General features: G+C 35.1%; 1 protein-coding gene across 1 annotated transcript in view; it reads right to left on the reverse strand.

Annotated features, from left to right (window-relative positions):
• Positions 1-20,562, reverse strand: part of LOC145306063 (bicaudal D-related protein homolog) — a 318,688-nt gene that overhangs the window by 224,595 nt on the left and 73,531 nt on the right. Inside the window, exon 2 of the mRNA XM_080147993.1 lies at positions 12,130-12,530. Within this exon, the coding sequence (XP_080004119.1) occupies positions 12,130-12,234 (105 nt within the window). The 5' untranslated portion in view covers positions 12,235-12,530. The remainder of the gene's footprint in view (positions 1-12,129; positions 12,531-20,562) is intronic.

Genomic DNA, 20,562 nt, shown 5'->3' on the forward strand with positions numbered 1-20,562 from the left:
CTTTTTATAAGAAAAATAATGTTAGCTTTTTAATGCTTAAATATTTTTAGTTATAATTGGCTAAATGTTAATGGAAATAGATATTCTTGTTTAGAACTAATGTCTATTAAGCCAAATTTGGTATGCGCTGGGATAGGAAATGGTATTCTGTATTTATGCATAGTCATTGGACATAGGACTGTAAATTACGTCGGTACTCAAAGTTTAATAACCTTGTTATCTTATCCGTAGTCTTAAACTGGGCACTTTTATCAAATTTTGAATGCTTGGATGTACACACTCGTACCAATGATCAATCTATAGCAAAAGCAATTTTGTTTAATATAATTGGGAGGTATTATTTATGTCCATTGTCTTATCTCTTAAGGTCCTAAGTAATGTAATGTTAATTGATGTACACTCCTAATTATAATAATCAAAATTACCTATTTTGTAGGTTAAAATTATTGTTTTTTTTATAATTATTTTCCTTTCCATTAATTTTCGAATGTATTGAACTTAATTTTGTTAATATGGTAACCAAAAATAAAGAAATATGTAAGTAGTTTTAATAAAAAGTGTTGGCGTTATCCTCTTTTTTTTCATTTTTTTCAATTTTATAATTAACCCCCCCCCCCCCCCCCCCCGACAGAGAACAACTAATTTAGGTTAGGTTAGGTTATAGGATAGGGAGCCGAGCTCTGCGGCTGCGGTTAGGCAGGCAAGGGGGCCGAGCGCTGCGGCTAGGCAGGCTAGGGGGCCGAGCGCTGCGGCCAGAGTTCATAGAGTTCTGTTTCAAAATCGAAAAAAAAATTCTAAGAGGATATTACCAAAGTATTTCAATTTAACCTAATTTGTTATTAATTTTAATATACATTTTACAGCAAAACTATTCTAAGTGATGTTTTTTTCTCGGTTGCTATTAAAGAAAGACGAATTTGGTATTTTTAGTGAGGATTCCCATTGTACAATTAGCTTCGAGTATATGCATTTTCTGGCTGTCAGTCCATCGGTTATACAATTTACTCGGCTTTTATTAAAGATATTAAAGGAATCATTTCTGATAACTTTAGAGCATCTACTCCGTAATTCACTTTGTCCGTCTGCCTGTTAGTCAAGGTATGGTAAATATTTAATTTCTGTGAAGAAATTAAATTTTCTTTGATTTTATATAATATGCTTCTGAAATTCATTAAGAAGATTTCCCTGAATAATAAGCACCCATCTTATCCATTTTTTAAATTATGTGCTTCCATTATTTTAATGTTGTTATCCTTGTTTAAGTTAAAGGAGGACTTGCATAAGTATGGTCTGGGCAGAGGGGGGGGGGGGGGGGGTTCACTCGAGAACCCATTGACCAAAATTGTGCTAACTTCGGACTTAAGCTTTTTTAGGGCCAAAGTTACTTTTAAGATTATCGGTGACCGTCGCTCCCACCGTTTTCTGCCGACGCTAATTTTTTTTTACATTTCTCGCCGAATTAGGCAATTTGTAAATTTGTTTGAAAAAAAACATGGTCTCAAATGATTCCAAATTGCCAAATTATGCACATCAACCTTTTATTTTAACCGATTCTCTATCCCTATCCCTATTATAATAAAATAAACCGTTATACTATGCTAATTTAAAATAAAATTTAATGCATTTTTAAAATTTTTAATACTTTGCATTTTTAATTTTAAATTATTAGACACATCTCAAAGATTAAATTCTAAAATGTTTGAGATTAAAGTTATTGCCAGGGATGGAGGGGATATTGGATTGTTTATTACACTAGTACCCAAATTTGATGATAACGTTATCTTATTCGTTGGCTTAACAACTTTTTGGACTTTTAATGAATTTTGATTGGTTGGTTCATTAAGTTGAGTGTTCAAGCGTTTTGACCGCTAATTTTAATAAACAGAAGGGGTAATTTTATGCATCATCATTGGGGATGTACATCAATTTATCAGCCTTTGTCTTATCCCTCTAGATCCATGAGTTATTGCAGTTAAGGTTGTTTTTAGACTTGCAAAGTGTGTTCTATGATGCTTTAGATCCCTCACACTCTCTATCGGTATGTATTTTAGTAACGCATTAAAGAATTTCAAGCCTTTTTTTCAACTTGAGGGGCTTTATATATTTAATTAGTTACTGCGCCCCTGGCCTCAAGAGGAGGGCGGGAGAGGTCAGTCTTAAAACTTTTATAAAGCTTTAGAGATCTTTAGCTTTAGACAAAAAAATCTTAGTTTATATATATAATAAGATTAAATATTTCTTCAAATTTCTTTAACACGTTGTAAATTTAGCCAAGAATAGAGTTAGCTTCTTATTTTTAAAAAAAGTAGTCCTTGAATTTATTGAAGTTATTATTAAAAAAATCACATAATTTCCAACTTTATGTAAATACTCCTTGGTTGTAATGTGATCACTTCCTGACGTGCTACAAGGAGTTTATACAAAAAATCTTAAAATTTCAAAACTCAATAAAAAAGTCATTTCCAATACATCATAATAAAGATATAGAGAAAAGCTTCATGTAGGTTCTTTATTATTTTTTATATTTGACGAAAAGTTTGATAAGCGGACGTGTTAAACCCATACCTCTAATTTATGGCGAATACTCTAGATTAAGATATATAAGTTTTCCGGAATTTTAATGTTAGGGGGAGATTTGAAATCTGCATCAAATTTTAAGGATTTTTTTTTTTATAAAATTCGTTTTTGTATAATTCTTTATCTAAAAGCGTAAATGCATTTTAGGTTAATTAATTTTGACCAATGCTACCTGCGCTCTAATTGGTTGAATGTTGTACGCCATCCAATCAGAGCGCATATTTTTTAAATCCACCAATCACAGATGCCAAAATTAATTAACTTAAATTGCATTTCCGCTTTTAGGTAAAGAATTATAGAAAAAAACGAATTTTATGAAAAATCCTCAAAATTTGATGCAGATTTCAAATCTCCCCCTAACTTTAAAATTTCGGAAAACTTATATATCTTACTCTAGATGCTAAGAGCGCAGCTGCTAATTTATAATTTTGTCTGTATTGTATGAACACATGTTGCGAATAGTTTTGATTAGCATGCAAAACATGTTTTAATTGCACTTGCATTTTTAAAAATTAAACATATTTTAAGTTGTTAATCTAACATAGTACATACTAATCGATGACCTTATTGGTCTTTAAATCTTAATTGTCATACTTTTATCGGTCAAAAAAAGGGGGTGGGGGCTAAGTTAAACGCTTCCCCGATTTTCTCAGCTGGTAAGAGAGCTAAAAGGCTAAGGTTTTTTTGTGGATTGCTTGTTTGATAGACTATTTAGTAATACGTCTAAAGTCATTTTTGGAAACCTAATTCCTATTTAAAAACTTGATATCTGTAAATTTTTAAACCTTTTGAACTAGAAGCACAATTTTTCAGAAAAGTTTTTATGAAAATTTAATATAAACTGACTAAATCACTAAGTGGTTTTGCTTTTATTAAAACAACAGTTTTCTTAAAATAAATAGATATGAATTATGTGTGTTTTTAAAAATAATTAAATAAACAGTGGAAGCCACATTCTTTCAAAACAAGGATGGCAACATCCATGAGTAGCGAAGAGCTATAAAATCATAGATGGACAAAGTGAGTTATGGAGCATTGGTTCAGTGGTCATAAAAAAAGAGAAGGAGAGAGAGAATACTTGAAAAATAAGAATCTAAGAAAATCATATTTTTTTAGAGCGTTACGGACAAACTGACGGACGGACGGAAAGACAGAAATACAGAAAGATAGTTAAACGAACATATTGAAAAAAGATATACCATATAGATAGATAAAAAGATACACCATAGATAGATAGATGATTTAAATATCCACACATCTAATTTAAAAGAACAAATTGGTTTCTGAACTTAGAAAAGACACTCCTAATTTCAGACTTATATAGTAAGAATAATATTAACAAATATTCAAGATAGAAAATTAAATATTCTAAAAAGAAGGACAAATATTAATACATTTTGTAAGAAAGATAGACAGAGGGTGTACAGACAAATATTTTAGAAGATAGATTTAAGGACTATAGACAGACAAACTGTTTGACAGATAGACAGTAAGAAATTAAGAGATAAAGATAGACAGAAAGAAAGATAGACAATGAGAAAGACATACAGACAGAAAGTCAGATGGAGAGAAAGGCTGACAAACACAAAGACAGACGGAGAGAAAGACTGACAAACAGAAAGATAAGAAGAAGAGAGAATGAAAGACAGACAGAGAGAATGAAAGACAGACATAATGAAAGACAGACAGAGAGAATGAAAGACAGACAGAGAGAATGAAAGACAGACAGAGAGAATGAAAGACAGACAGAGAGAATGAAAGACAGACAGAGAGAATAAAATACAGACAGAGAGAATGAAAGACAGACAGACAGAATGAAAGACAGACAGAGAGAATGAAAGACAGACAGAGAGAATGAAAGACAGACAGAGAGAATGAAAGACAGACAGAGAGAATGAAAGACAGACAGAGAGAATGAAAGACAGACAGAGAGAATGAAAGACAGACAGAGAGAATGAAAGACAGACAGAATGAAAGACAGACAGAGAGAATGAAAGACAGACAGAATGAAAGACAGACAGAGAGAATGAAAGACAGACAGAGAGAATGAAAGACAGACAGAGAGAATGAAAGACAGACAGAGAGAATGCAAGACAGACAGAATGAATTACAGACAGAGAGAATGAAAGACAGACAGAGAGAATGAAAGACAGACAGAGAAAATGAAAGACAGAAAGAATGAAAGACAGACAGAGAGAATGAAAGACAGACAGAGAGAATGAAAAGCAGACAGAGAGAATGAAAGACAGACAGAGAGAATGAAAGACAGACAGAGAGAATGAAAGACAGAGAGAATGAAAGACAGACAGAGAGAATGAAAGACATACAGAGAGAATGAAAGACAGACAGAGAGAATGAAAGACAGAGAGAATGAAAGACAGACAGAGAGAATGAAAGACAGACAGAATGAAAGACAGACAGAGAGAATGAAAGACAGACAGAATGAAAGACAGACAGAGAGAATGAAAGACAGACAGAGAGAATGAAAGACAGACAGAGAGAATGAAAGACAGACAGAGAGAATGAAAAGCAGACAGAGAGAATGAAAGACAGACAGAGAGAATGAAAGACAGACAGAGAGAATGAAAGACAGAGAGAATGAAAGACAGACAGAGAGAATGAAAGACATACAGAGAGAATGAAAGACAGACAGAGAGAATGAAAGACAGAGAGAATGAAAGACAGACAGAGAGAATGAAAGACAGACAGAATGAAAGACAGACAGAGAGAATGAAAGACAGACAGAGAGAATGAAAGACAGACAGAATGAAAGACAGACAGAGAGAATGAAAGACAGACAGAGAGATTGAGAGACAGACAGAATGAAAGACAGACATAGAGAAAGACAGAGAGAATGACAGACAGATGGAATAAAAGACAGACAGAAATAAAAACAGACAGAGATAAAGACAGACAGAATGAAAGACAGATATTATGAAAGACAGACAGAGAGAAAGACAATAAGAGAGAAAGACAGACAGAGAGAAAGATACAGAGAGAGAAAGACAGAAAGAGAGAGAAATAGAGAAAGACAGACAGAGAGAAAGACAGACAGAAAGAAAGACAGAATGAAAGACAGACAGTAAGAAGGACAGAAAAAAAGACAGAAAGAGAGAAAGACAAATGAAAGATAGAATTAGTGATGGATTGACCTACAGATAGACAAATCAAAGTTTTAGGCTATTTTGGATTTTAAATACAAAGTAAGCGCTGGAAAGTGTCATGTATGACGTCATAAATATACGTCTATTAGCCATCTCTTTTCAGGGGGTTTCCTTTCTCACTTCAACTCTCATCCCTCCTTTTTAGATGTATTTTTATGACGTCGCACATATCACTTTCCAGCGCTTTATGCAAAGTAAATTGTTTTAAAAAAGAGAAAATATAGTAATACAAGTAATGTCCCTTTTGATTTACTTATGAGAGTAACAAAATATGTTTGTGAAAAATTCTGATTGCCTTTTTTTGCGTAATAAATATTTAATACAAAAAGACTGAAAACTAAAGAATTCAGTTATAACATCTGCGATTTTTGGGATATGAAAGGTCAACATACAAACTCTATAAATTAATATCATTTGTTGAAAATTTTGAACAAAAACAAGATTTTAAAAAAGTTTCCAAAGATTTTAAGCCAACGAAGAGAGAACTGTGTTTATAAAACTATGGGGGCCAGAGTAATATAAACCAATGTCCCATCCCACCCTGTAAAAACTTAAAGTGGCTGTGAATTTGCAAATAACGTTATATATATAGGTAGATAACTAACAATTGAAGATAAATCTTTAAAAATATTGCCTACAAAAATGAAAAATATTTAATTAGATGAAAAACAATTTTCAAATTTTCTAAACAGAACGATACCGCGCTTATCATTATTATGAAAACTGAATAATAAATGCATTAAATACGAACAATTGCAGTGCATTTATAGGGAATTGTATTCAAAATAGATAAAGCATTGTGTATTTTTTTAAATGTCATTTAAAAGTAACACAACATGATTATCATTTTAATGATAAAAAAAGCAAAAAAGAAAATTAGCCGAAGTTCGAAAAGTAAAATGTTTTTTACCGGCACGACATTTTATTACCTCTCTTTCTATCTATCTGTCTCTCTAACCATCTCTCTCTCTCTCTCTCTCTCTTCTTCTCTCTCTCTCTCTCTCTCTCTCTCTCTCTCTCTCTCTCTCTCTCTCTCTCTCTCTATCTATCTATCTATCTCTATCTATCTCTCTCTCTCTCTCTCTCTCTCTCTCTCTCTCTCCTTCTCTCTCTCTACCTAACTCTACCTAGGTTAGTTTTAAATTAAATATTATTTAATGTATAAAAAGATTATCATTCTAATCTTGTAATTTTATATTTAATTTTATTTAATTCACTAGCAACTTTTTTAATAAAAATAAAATAGCCTAAAACCTTCGCTACAGACAAAAAAAGCTTACCACTTTATAAAATAGGATATTGTTAAATCTTTTTATTAAAAACTTGACATTCTTTCTATTCTGTATTCAGGGAGGAAATGGATATTTAGCTGTTTATTACATTAGTTCCCAAAGTTAATGACATTTTATTCATTGAATAAATAACTCTGGGGACTTTTATTTAATTTTTATTGGTTGGTTCATTACTTTGTGTGTCCAAATGTTTAAACCACTAAATATAGTTTTAAAAAAGTGTAATTTTGTGTATATTTTCCTTTTGGATATCCATTAATTTATCGGCCATTGTCTTATGCCTCTAATTCCCTGGTTTTTATGTAGCAAGTGGGTTCGTGGGTGGGGCGTTAAGTGTGTGTGTGTGTTATACTACGATAGTGTGTGTGTGCGTGTGTGTGGCAAGATAGGTAAGGTATGTGTGTGTGTGTGCGTGTGTGTGTGTGTGTGTGTGTGTGTGTGTGACAAATTACAATAACTTTTCATTGGAACAAAAAAAATAATGTTTGTTTTTATGGAAAAACTTTAATAAAATGATTGAATTTTTTGCTGAAGTATATAGCAAATATAATACATTTTTACTTTTTAAACAATTTAATTCTTAAATATCATTCTTTCTATAGATTTAAACACTTTTTCTATTGTCTTTATACCAGCTCAAGCATACCGAAATTCGGTTCATAATTTTTTAAAATAAACCAAACTTTTTCATTACATTTTAAAGAAAGTTTGAAGACAAATATTATTAGAGATGTATTATAAAAATATTTCCTAAGTATTGTTTTTTTTGTTTTTATCTGTGAGCGAAAAATAGCTTATTATTTCATAATTTAATTCTTGCACAGATTTTAACATTATTTTCATGTGGAAATACTCTTTGCATTTTAAACTGATTTTTTTCTAACTTAGTTGAACTTTTAAGGCATTATACTTTGAAAATTACTTTAAAAATACGAAAAGGTAAACGAAAATGCATTTTGAAAAATTAAATTCGCGATCACTTTAACTTTTAAACTGTTTTTAACCTATTTTTAAAACATATATAAACAAGGATGACAACATCCATAAGTAGCGAAGCACAAAAAATCGTCGATTGGAATACGTAGATTTTAAAGGTTTTTACTAAAATCAAGAATAGATTTATTGGATAAAATAAACATGAAACCTTGTTTTATTTTGCATGATGACGATGTTCAAAGTAAATTATATTAAAGATGCTCATAACAATGGGAAAAATTATTTTGATATACAGATATCCCATAAAAGTTTGAAAATTGCATCAAAATATACAAAGATATGGGGGAATATGTAAAACATATAAAAATAGCCAAAAATCTGATAAAAGGCAGTCTGGCCGTCATGGTTGTTTTATTAAAACGAAAAAAAAATTAATTTTTAGATCCTTAACTTAAAAAATTTGGAAAATCGGACCATATACACTGAAGATATGGAAAGTGTTAAATATATAAAAATAGCCTAAAACCTGCTAAAAAGGCAGTCTGGCCGTCATGGTTATTTTGATTAAAAGACGGGAAATTTAATTTTGATATATATAACTGAAAAATTTTGAAAATCGGACTATAAACACTGAATATGGAGAAAAATGTTAAATATATAAAAAACAGCCTAAAACCTGCTAAAAAGGCAGTCCGGCCGTCATGGTTGTTTTCTTCAAAAGACGGAAATTTAATTTTGATATCTATAACTGAAAAAATTTTGAAAATCGGACCATAAACACTGAAGATATGGAGAAAAATGTGAAAAATATAAAAATAGCCTAAAACCTGCTGAAAAGGCAGTCTGGCCTTCATGGTTGTTCCTTTAAACGATGGAAAATTTAATTTTGATATCTGTAACTGAAAAAATTTTGAAAATCGGACCATAAACACTGAAGATATGGAGAAAAATGTGAAAAATATAAAAATAGCCTAAAACCTGCTAAAAATCGGTCCGAACGCCAATGATGATTTATAGTCAATTGTGCTCCTTAATGATGGGAATGTTGTCAAAAAATTTCAGCATTCTATCTTTTATAGGAGCTGAGTAAATCCCATTTCCCCCATAGCGTTACGGACTGACGGACTGACGGACTGACTGACTGACGGACTGACTGACGGACGGACAAAGTGAATTATAGAGTAGCTTCGCTACTAAAAATATACTATGACACCAGTAGAATGAGACTGCAGAGCCTAAATTTGAATTAAGTCCCCAATAAACTTTTTTGGGGGGATTTAAATATTAATTTTTACTGTTGCCGTGATCATTTTGACCGAAGCAAAAGGTCTTTTTTTTATTTGGGTAAAATTCGTAGCTTTTAGAGTGTTTTGCTTCATAAATATTGTATTCTGGTATAGAGTAAAATTAGGCCTTATGATTTTACTATAAAAATTCACTAAAAAGTTATTCTTTATAATATATCAACGAATTAACATTAACATGTTTGTGTTCTCTCACTTATTTTAAAAACATAAAAAATGGCTGTAAAGGGTTAAATGACAACAAATGTTTATGCAATACAACAAATTTATTTTTGTCACATATACAAATGTGTTATAAAATAAGATTATTCAAACTTATCTTTTAAAATAATTTTAAAAAGTATGTATCTTTTATGTGTATGGTTTTCATTCTTTTCATTTTAATTAAATAAAAAATATTTGACTACATTGGAAATACGTCACTTTGTGAAAACACTCTTTTTTTGAATTGTAAAGAATTATATAAAACAAGACTTCTTATTGGTTAGATTTCAGAATTATTTGTTTTATAGTAAATGTTAGATTTTTCAATGAAATTAATTGTTTTGGAAGAAAAAAATTATTTCCAATGAACAGAGTAATGTTTTTTTATTGTATCAATATAAAGTGAATTATATAAAAATGTTCTGTAAGCCACAATATTACCCAAAGTAAAAAAAGAGCTTTTGCTTTGGTCAAAATGATTACAGCAATACTAAAAATTAATTTTTAAATCCCCCCAAAAAAAGTTTATTGGGGACTTAATTCAAATTTGGGCTCTGCAGTCTGATTCTATAGGTGTCCTAGTATAATTTTGACCCCCCATTCAAAAATAGGTTAAAAACAGTTTAAGTATAAAACAAATATATAACGGAACAAGGAAATAGTTATATTATTTTATTTTCATCTAATTTATCCATTTTTAATTCTTAATCCTTATAATAAAGTAACAGGATGTGTGTTTGTCTGTCTGTTTATTTGTACCATGGGATCTCACTATCCGCTTACCCGATCGGGTTCCCCTTAACAAGGTAGCTTCTCATAGGTCCCGGGAAGGTTTATAACTATTTTGTGGGAGGGTATCACCTTTTTTTTTACGTATAGAGACTTGAACGCAATATAGATAGGTAACGTATTATCTTTTTAAAAAACCCAAACATTTAAAGTGCACTCGAGGCGTAGCCGCTAGTACATATATATATAAAGCATTGCTGTTCTATAAATATTATCTGCCCGTTAGTCAGTCTGTCATTTCGTGCAAAAACGTAAAAACATTATTGTGAATTTTCAATAAATGTCATTATCAGTGATTTATTGGTAATACATACATACTAAAAAAAAGAAAATTTTACTGTCTAACATTTAACTGTACTTTTAGATACATATGTGCATGGGGCGAGGGGGGCATTTGGGTGTAAATTAAACCCAAAATATTAAAAACACATTCTCTCATTTGATGGCCTAAAAACTGTCGTACTTGATTAGTTGGTTAAAATTAGCAGTATTAAAATATTCTAATAAATAATTTCAAGTTACTAAAGGGGTAATTTTGTTTATCATATTTGGGAATGTACATCAATTTATCGTTCATTGTCTTATCTTTTAAGATCCCTGATATATATTTAATGTGAGTGTTAGTAGAAGTTTTTATTTATTTTAGGTAATAAAGGTACTAAGAAAGAGAGGGAATGTCTGATTGAGCCAATAGGAGAATCGCATCGGTACATACATTTAATTTCATTGGTTGAAATTTTGTACACATCTTGTTACGAATGCATGTTTTTTTTCATTTCATACATAGATAAAAGTCAGCTGTAAACAGTATATTTTCTTAGTAGAAAGCTTTGCGGAATCAGAGTTCATTGCCCAAAAATTTCGTTTAAATTTGAAAGCTTCGAAACGAGGTGGATTCTTTTAAAAAAAAGTTAGGCTGGCTACTCGCTGGTGAGGCAGAATTATTTTTGTGAAAAATCCTCCAAAATCAAATAAAAAAATGTACAAAAATTAAATAAAATCTTAAAAGGGTTATTAACATATGATTTTGTTTAATTTTTGTAGATTTTTAATGTGCTTTTTGATGATTTTTCACAAAAATAATTTTGCCTCACTATCGAGTAGCGAGTCTATAAGTTTTTAAGAATCCACATCAGCTTGAGTCGAAAGTAAACAATACTTTTGTCTGCTAGAAATGTTCCTTCTTAGATTTGACGAAAAAAGTGTTCAGAATATGCTTCTATTCTTCTATTTCTATTTTTTAGGTTAAGGGCCATTCACTTTTAATTACAAAATATAGTTTTTTAATAAACAAGGATGACAACATTCATAAATAGCAAAGGATAAAAAACATGGCTGGAAAAAAGGACAATATGATTTATAGTGCAAATGTTCAGTGGCCTTAAAAAAAGAGGGAGAAAAATGAGATAGAATCAAGGATAAATAGAAAATCATAAATAAAAACTTTTTAAATATAAATTGATGTCTCTTTGTAGACAGACCAAAGGACCAATCAAATCAACTAAAAGGTTAAGGAATCTTCACAACAAATTTCAGCTGTCTATCTTAAATAGAAGGCGATAAAATCCCAGTGTTTTAAGAGAAGTATTATTTTTGTTTCATCAGTTAGAAAGATAATAATGAAAACAGATAAAAAAAACCAGGGGATCTATTGAGATAAGACAATGGACGATAAATTGATACACCACCCCAATGATGATAAACAAGATTACTTATAGTCTCAAACTAACCAATCAAAATTCAATAAAGTACGCAAAGATTTTAAGTCAACGAATCAGATAAAGTAGTGATAAAACTTTGGGGGCCAGTCTAATTTACAGTCTAAAGTCCCCTCTCTCCCTATATAAAAAGATAGACACCCACCTCCGAAGAAAATCTGTCCTCCTTGTTATCAAAATTGCCGCCCATCTTCATATTTCCTTTGCCATTATCATCACACTCATTATCACTATTCTTCCAGTCCATCATTCACTGCTGGGCCAAGGGTCACGTGACGTATGACGTCACACACACACACACAGAAACAGCTGATCAGACCTAGATTTGGCGGGAAACTAGAATAAGTCAATCAGCTGATTTCACGTTTTTTAGCGGGAAAATTTACAATTTCAGCTGTTGATTCACAAAATCAGATCTGTTATGCTTAAAATTCACTATTTTTTTTCACAAAATAAGTACTTTCATCAAAATTGGTTCCAAGTGGTCATTGTCTAGATGCATGTTTGTGCATCCCCACGGGGCTCTGGGGTTAGGTTACCCTCATTCTGAAATAGAAAATAAACATTAGTATGCATTTATACATTTAGTTCCATGTCGTTCCAATTTAGAATATTTTACCCGATATTTACTTTGGCATTATGGCCAACTTTTACATTACTACCAGAAATCTATATCTCCCAATCCTGATTTATATTCAAATGAATAATACTATTAACCATTGTGAAATGTTATTACTATCGGCTAGGCGGGAGGGTAATTTTTTTAGGGGCAATTCTTTTGGGAGGGTGTTGGTACCCTCCCCCAAAAAAGGTATCAAATTTACCAGTACCTATGAGAAGCTACCCTGCAAAGGAGAACCATATCGGTTTAGCAATTAGCGAGATCCTTAGGTACAAACAATCATATAGACAGACAAACAAGGCTACGAGCATCCTTTTACTTTACTTTAAGGATAACATCAAAAACATAGACAGGTTGAAAAAGAGAAAGAATAAAAAAGAGAAAGAATTAGAAAGAAAGAAAAAGAAAGAGAATAAGAATAAGTTATAAAATATAAAAGAATAAAGAGACATAATCTTATACCAAAACCTACATGACGAATTTAAGAACTGTATTCTTTTCTTACTCCTATATTTGCGATAGTGATATTTATTCAAGTATTTAAATTAATTTGATTATGTGTGAGTCTACTTCGAGGCCTCTAGGGGCAATTGAGGTGAGGGGGAGGGGAGTTGACAAGCTTTAATTTTAGTTTTAAAAAAGAAATTTGATGGTTTGTTTATATAAGTTAATAAGTTATAAATTATAAGTTAATTTTTTTTCTTCATATATTTTGAGCTGTGCCCTTTGATTACAACGCATTTGCTACAACAGTTTACTTTCTATTGTTTAAAACACGAATATTTTATAGTGCCTCCATAAAAAATGACTCCATACTGACCTACCATAAGTTAATTAAAAGTATACTGGGCTGCCATTTAGTATTTGTATTAGCCATTGACCATTGGTCATTGTATTGTATGATGTCATTATTTTATAGGCACTATAAAGAGCTTCTCTAAACACTTTTTTTCTACGCATAATCAAATATATAAACAAAATATATAAAAAAAATCGGCGAATATAATTCCATGTCTCTGATCGTCTTGAACTTAAAAACTACATTAAACGGTAGAATAATTTATGACACTTTCAGACCACCCAAATACCTACCTCCCAATTTTTTAATCTAATAAAGCCCCAACGTAAGGAAATACCTCCTTTGGTTTAACCTTAACCTAACCTAACCTAAGCTTTAAGAAATTTAAAGACCAAACTATCTTCATTGTTTACAAAGAATATCGCTCTTATTCTTTACTACTTTTCCACTCATTGTCCGGTATTGAAACACGCAAATACAGCTGTAGAGACTGGTACACACGCATGAACAAAAACACACAAACTTATAAGCTAATACCTGTGACTAATACATTTACTAAACATGTCATAAGTTTATTTTTGTATCACTAATTACTGTATTTTTCTTTATCTTTACAGGATTAAAATTGACTGTTTTTTTAAATTTTGTGCTAGGTTATTTATAGACATAATTATTATTGTTAAAAGAGTTTGCAAGGTGGGTTTTAAGTGGTCCACTTTCAAAATTAGGGATGTTGCACATTAAACCACTGCAGCAACCATCATTTTGTCACGAAGTACTTAAACAAGAACAATTGTGTCTTTTTCTCCATAGACAGCGCAGCTATGACAACATATTCAAATTTTAGCCATACTGAAAAATCATGTATAGCATCGTATGACAGACATTTATCGACGAATAATAAAATATAAAAAAAACATAAAATGGTTTCAATCTTATAATTTTCTATTTTAATATCTGCGGAAAGCTGCCTTTACTATGATGCGATAAATAACTATTGCATTTATTCTTTTTGTTAAGATCATTTTCAAATTGCTTAAATTTACATAAAATTAAAAATATTGATTCCTAGGACATATGATTATAATCATAATAATCTTATAAATAACCCGATGTATTTAAATTTTTGTAGAGTTGCTATGATTTTTAAAATGCTATCTAAAATGAGTATCCATTTTAGAATGTTTTAAAATACAACAAAAATATTGCAAGATACAAAATAGCTCAAAATAGCTGTTTTAAGAAATGTTGACTTGATACCATGTAAACTGTCGGCTACGCCCCCTTAAAAGTCTCTAGGGGCACATGAGGGAGTGTAGGTGATTCGACCCCCCCCCCCTTTCTATTTCAATTTTAAATATAAATAAACCTTTCCCGGATCCCTAAGAAACTTCTCGTAAAGGAGAACCATATCTGTACAGCGGTTAGCGAGATCTTTCGTAGCACACAGACAGACACACTTAAACATCCTGTTACTTTAATATAAGCACATAAAAGTCAGAAGGGCTGAACGACAAACTGTGACTTGAAAAGTTGCTTTGTAAAATAGGCCATTAGGCCAAATTGCAAAATATTTTGCATGGATATGTAAATGCAATATAAAATCATCCCACTCTCAAATTTTCCCGCATTTTGTAATAATAGAAAAAAAGAGAAGCAGCTTATGGTGCCTGCCTAATAAAAAATTATGCCATACAATACAAATGACCAATAATAGGCCAGTATACATAGTAATTGACCAATGTTAAATGTATACTGGCCTATCATTGGTAATTTGTATTGAATGACGTAATTTTTTACTAGTCACTATTCGCTGCACCAAAAAAAGATTGTATTAATTTCTGTGGCGGAGGTAGATTATTTTTTTACCATTAACCTATCCATTTATCCCTGCTTATTTATCGATGAAGCATTCTTGCTTACAAAGGGACATTCTAACGGTCAGTAGAAAAAGGACCATTGCGAAGTTTTTATACAATACAGGCATTTATGTCTGTTAGCAAATATAATAAATTCATTTCATATTTTTTTTTCGTAGAGCGGGGTGGGGATGAAATGAATTAGAAAGGAGAAGGGGAGGTCTAACTCATCCGTAGGACATTCCCTTACTGGCCTAGACCTAGTATCCATTATAATCTAACCTAACCTGATCCAAAGTCCAAACAAAAAACTACCCTCACCCATTACTTTTTAATTTTTTTTTTAAATAAGAGGGAGGGGGGTTATTAATGCTTAACGAGATTCTTTGTGTGAAAGCGCCCTTTTTTTAACCGTGATATAAGATCTTAATGGACACACACTCACGCTGCTTTAGTGTAATTCATAAAAATAAAGATGCCTGCTACATTTTTCTACGGTCATGGTATTTAGATCTTTGTCTTTTCAATTTCTCAACATGATATATCAAATGACAGGACCGAAAACTATTCAACAAGGCTATGTATTATTAGTTCTAGAATTGTAAAAACAAATCTTTCTAGCGGTAACTGAGATCTTACTAGTCATACAGACAGACAGACAGACAAACATCAAAGTATTTTGTAATGTTTACAAAAAAGCACAAAATTAGATTTTCATGACAAATTTAGATTCTAAAATAGGTTAATTGAAATCACAAAACAGTTACTTTATGTAGATAATAAAATAGCGTATGCAATCACTTCCCCACAAAATTGATGTATTATATACAACTAGCAGCTGCGTCCCTAGTATTTAGGTTATTAGAAGGGATATTAAAGTGCAGAAAAATAGCTTAAAACCTTACAATGCCTTTTTTTATAAAACAGCCTAAAACCACCCTGGGACCTGTAAGAAGCTTCACTTTAAAAGAGAACCATATCGGTTCAGCGGTTAGCAAGATCCTTCGCTACAGACAAAAAGCTTACTACTTTATATAATAGGATAAAACACTTAACTGTGTATGGTAATGAGATGAGTCTACTCCTACTATTGATATCACGCGTCTAACATAGCAAGAGTAGGTTTCATTTTAATGTATCTAGTATGCTGCGATTTAATTAAGGCTCGAACTCGACACCTCCTTGACAGCAAGCCGACATATTACAAAATACGCTAATGCAGTGTGAAAGCCCGCCAGGGTAAAATTCATATTCTTTGACATTAAAAAAAAAAACAATTTCTAGCTGTATTCTTACTTTGGCTGTAATTTCAAATTTTGTTGTTGGTATTTCGGTGGAAATGATTACACCCCGTAAAATTTGTGCATTTGTAATTCATTTGACTAAATCAGGGATATAAGGGCAGGTTTTTACCTATTTTTTCAAGCTTTTAAAGAAATATTTTGCAAAAGATATCAACTAAATTTATTTAAACTTTTGAGGAAACGATACTTTTTTACCTCATAAAAATCGTTCAGCAGACGATTAATTCAGACAATTGATTCTTCTTATAGGCTATGAGATGGTTTTATGATATTTTAATTTTATAAATAAGCCTGGGTATGGTTTTAAGCTAGTTTTCTGCCCTTCCATATCCCTTCGAATATAGAGCCCCTAGATGCTAGGGGCGCAGACGGCTAGTGGTATTGTGGTATTCGGCAACCGTGAGCCATGCCTATGGCACCCCTGTCCGGGGTTCGGGGAAGGGCCAACGGCCCTCCCCCGAGTCCTGGGGAAGGGGTCTGCCGACCCCCTCCCTATGTCTAAAATTAATGATTGAATCTGACAAGCTTTATTATGGTTAAGCTGTATTGTTAATTCCCCCCACCCTTTCCAGGGATGGGGGATCATTATTGCCCAAACTAACTATTGTATATGTATTATAATGCTTTTATGTTATGATTATTTATTCCTATCTGTGTAGTTATTGTTTGTTGTATATAGCTTTAGTACTCTTTAGACCTTCAATAAAGTGACAACTGAAATAGATGTTGATTATTATTTAGTGAATGCTAGAGAAGCGTAGCTTCTCTATAGTAAGGTGTCCACGTCTGTTCACACTGCCGTAATCTAATTGAACTCCGGTGTCTGCCATTTATCCTCGGCGGATACCACAACTTTTGGTGACAGCTGTGTGAGATTACGGCAAACCACAAGTGTAGAGCAGACGCGCAGCTGAGGCTAAGGTACTCCCAGCAGTGAAACTGGCAAAACTGACACAAGCAATTTGAATTACCCACCCTGGATAGCAAGGTCTAACTCTGCATCCGGCAGTTGTGGAAGTGAAACAGCGAAACTTGACGGAGAACCGCGAGAAGCGCCGACATCTAACGGAGAATTGAGCGCTCAAAGGGCTGAAACAGGCCTGCGGACTGGCTGAAACAAGCCAAATAAGTGCAAACGGCTGAAAATAGGCCAACCTTTACTGCAAGAGATAGCAGGATCCGAACCAGCGGCGCTAGCAGGACGGGACATTCCCTGCCGCCATCAGCCGGATTTGGATCAGCGGCGCTAGCAGGACGGGACATTCCCTGCCGCCGATAGGCTGAAACACGCCACATAGCTGCGAGCTGCGAGCCAACATACGAGTGTAGTGCACCAAAGCAGAGAAAACTACGTCAACTCCAAGTATCCTGAGAGGCTACAGCGCAGCCACCCATCTAGAAAAGCAGATATTATATCACATTGTAGGGATTACCACCCTAGTGTGATGGTTAAACAATAGATTTATGAGCAAGGATTGGCAAACAATTTGTTGTGTATTGTGATAAAACTAAAAATAGAACAGGCTTGGATTTGTTGTGTATTGTGATAACAACTAAAAATAGAACAGGTTTGGTAAGCAAATCTGTTATGTATTGTGATAAGGACAAAAATAGAATCTAGATGTAATATAACAATGCCCTGATAAACAATCTAACCACCCCAAGCCTACAGCACAACAAAAATACACCCCTTATTCCAGAGGAAAGGGAGGGGCCCACTCTCCATTGAAGGAAATACAATCAAGGTGACATAACAGATAAGCCTAGGATTAAGGAGAAAGGGCACCATTACCTCATCACACAGTTACCTCAAACCCACAGCACTCCCCCTTCCTCACAGGGGGAACGGACGGATTTACCCCGTCCCCTCACGCGCTTCCCCCCTCCTACCCACACTTGACTAAGTCCGCCCACGGTGTGGAGCTAGCGACCGGGAACACAGAGCGCCATTTACGGGTCGCGCAACGGAGTGCGGAAATATCATAATATTCAACGGACAAAGCGGACCAATGAGAGAGCAAGTTGAGGGATAAGTGCGCGTTTTACCTGTGTGCGCGGATTTGACGGTGCGTAAGCGCGTTGCAAGGACAGGAGATTTCACGCACACACACACACACCGGAGCGGAGCTACTCCATAGCATCTAACAGAGGTATTTTTAGAAAATAAAGAATTACAAGCTTCTTCCTCCTATCTATAGTGTGATAAAGGAAAACCAAATCAGTTCCTGACAGCAGTTCAGACCCTCAACAACTATCTACCCCTACCAGCCTACTCTACAACCTCAGAATAAAATTAGTGATAAGTACAGCTAAGTTATATCTTTGTAACTGAACTACCAACCTAGGGATAAAACAGTGTTGGCTGTTAGGCTAGAAAGCCTCAAGTGACAAACCATTTATAATATTGCCTTATAACTTTGTGTCCCGCCGTTGAACCGTTGACCCGATGGAGCAGCCGCAAGCGCCAGGAGGCGACCAAGCCCCAGGATGGCTCCAGGATGACCCTCAGCCGGCTCCAGCCAAGTACCGCAAGCTGATGCTGAGTAACCTGCCGGAGTATAGAGGACCGCCCAAGCAATCCTGGAGTTCCCACATCCGCAGACTCGAGATGTCATGGGCGGCTTACCGCGTGCCGCCCCATGACTCCCTCAACCGCCGCAACGCCCTTTTACAGTCACTGGTAGGGCAAGCGGCGGAAATGGCTTCTCATCTGTTTGGCGAGGCAGGCCAAGCCTTGACCTACGAACAGGTCAAGGCCGAGTGTGAAATGTTATTTCATCCCGCCTTTGAATCCCAGACGCTGAAACAAGCGTTTAGGGATTACAGGCAACACTCGACAGAACCTATACAAGCATACATATCAACAAAGTGTGCCTTGTATAGGGACGCCTACAGCCATGAGGATCTCGAATTATTAGTCGACGAATTAAATCGTGGCATTCGTAACACTAATGTGAAATGTGAAATGATGAGTCATGAGATCACCTCCGTCCCTGAGTACACACGGAGAGCCATGTTCACCGTCACAATGATTACCAAGCAGCTGAAGGAGGGTGTGTGCCTAGTGGACGCCACCGACGGGCTCACGGGATCAGCCAGCATCCAGTTGCCCCAATACGACGAGTCGGAGCCAATGGAGATTGGCGCCTTGGCTCCGGGTCTCCACCAGATGGGGAAGGTCGCTCCAGATGACAAGGTTCCAGGCTGCTGTTTCTGCTGCCAAGGGAAAGGCCACCGAGCTCGAGACTGCCCGACGCCTATGGAAGTCAGCCTAGAGGAGAGACGCACCCAGCCACACCGTGACCGTTCTGCCAAGTGCGAGCGTTGCCACTATGCCGGCCATACGGCGGCCGAGTGCAGAGCTGACTGGGACCAGGTAGCCAGCCGCAGGCGCACCGCAGGCAAGGGTGCTCCCCCAGGAAAGCCCAGCAGAGTGGCCCACATGGAAGGGAGCGCGCCCCCAGCACCACCGCAGCAAGCAGCCGCCCCCAACGCAGCGGGCCGAGCCGACGGGATGCCGCAGTTTGGGACAGTTCCAGCTAGGATCAACGTACTGGGCGGCGCGGCTGAACCCAACCGGGTTGGCCTGGGCTTCAGTCTCAACCACCTGGGGCCGGAGTTTGTGCAACCCAACAACATCGCCGAGCCAGAAGTTCTGAGGCCCCAGCCTTTTAGCCTAAACATGATGGAGCCTGCTCGACCGAGCCTACCCAGCAAGAGTGGAGGGACGCTACCCAGCGTCACGGAGGCGGTGTACGGGGAGGCCCTGGCGGCCGCTGAACGAGAGAGGCAGGAGGCGCTAGCCAGCGCATCAGAGTCGATGTATGGGGCGCCACCCGGCGCCGCCACCTGCGATGACTGGGGGGTGCTATCCAGCGCCTCCAACCTGGTGCCTGGGGCGACAACCGTCGCCGCCACCGAGATACCTGGATCCTGGAACGAGCCAGCCTCCAACCTGGTGCCTGGGGCGACAACCGTCGCCGCCACCGAGAGA

Source organism: Acartia tonsa, chromosome 14 (genome assembly GCF_053477335.1).
Source record: "Acartia tonsa isolate MP-2025a chromosome 14, ASM5347733v1, whole genome shotgun sequence".
NCBI lineage: Eukaryota > Metazoa > Arthropoda > Copepoda > Calanoida > Acartiidae > Acartia > Acartia tonsa.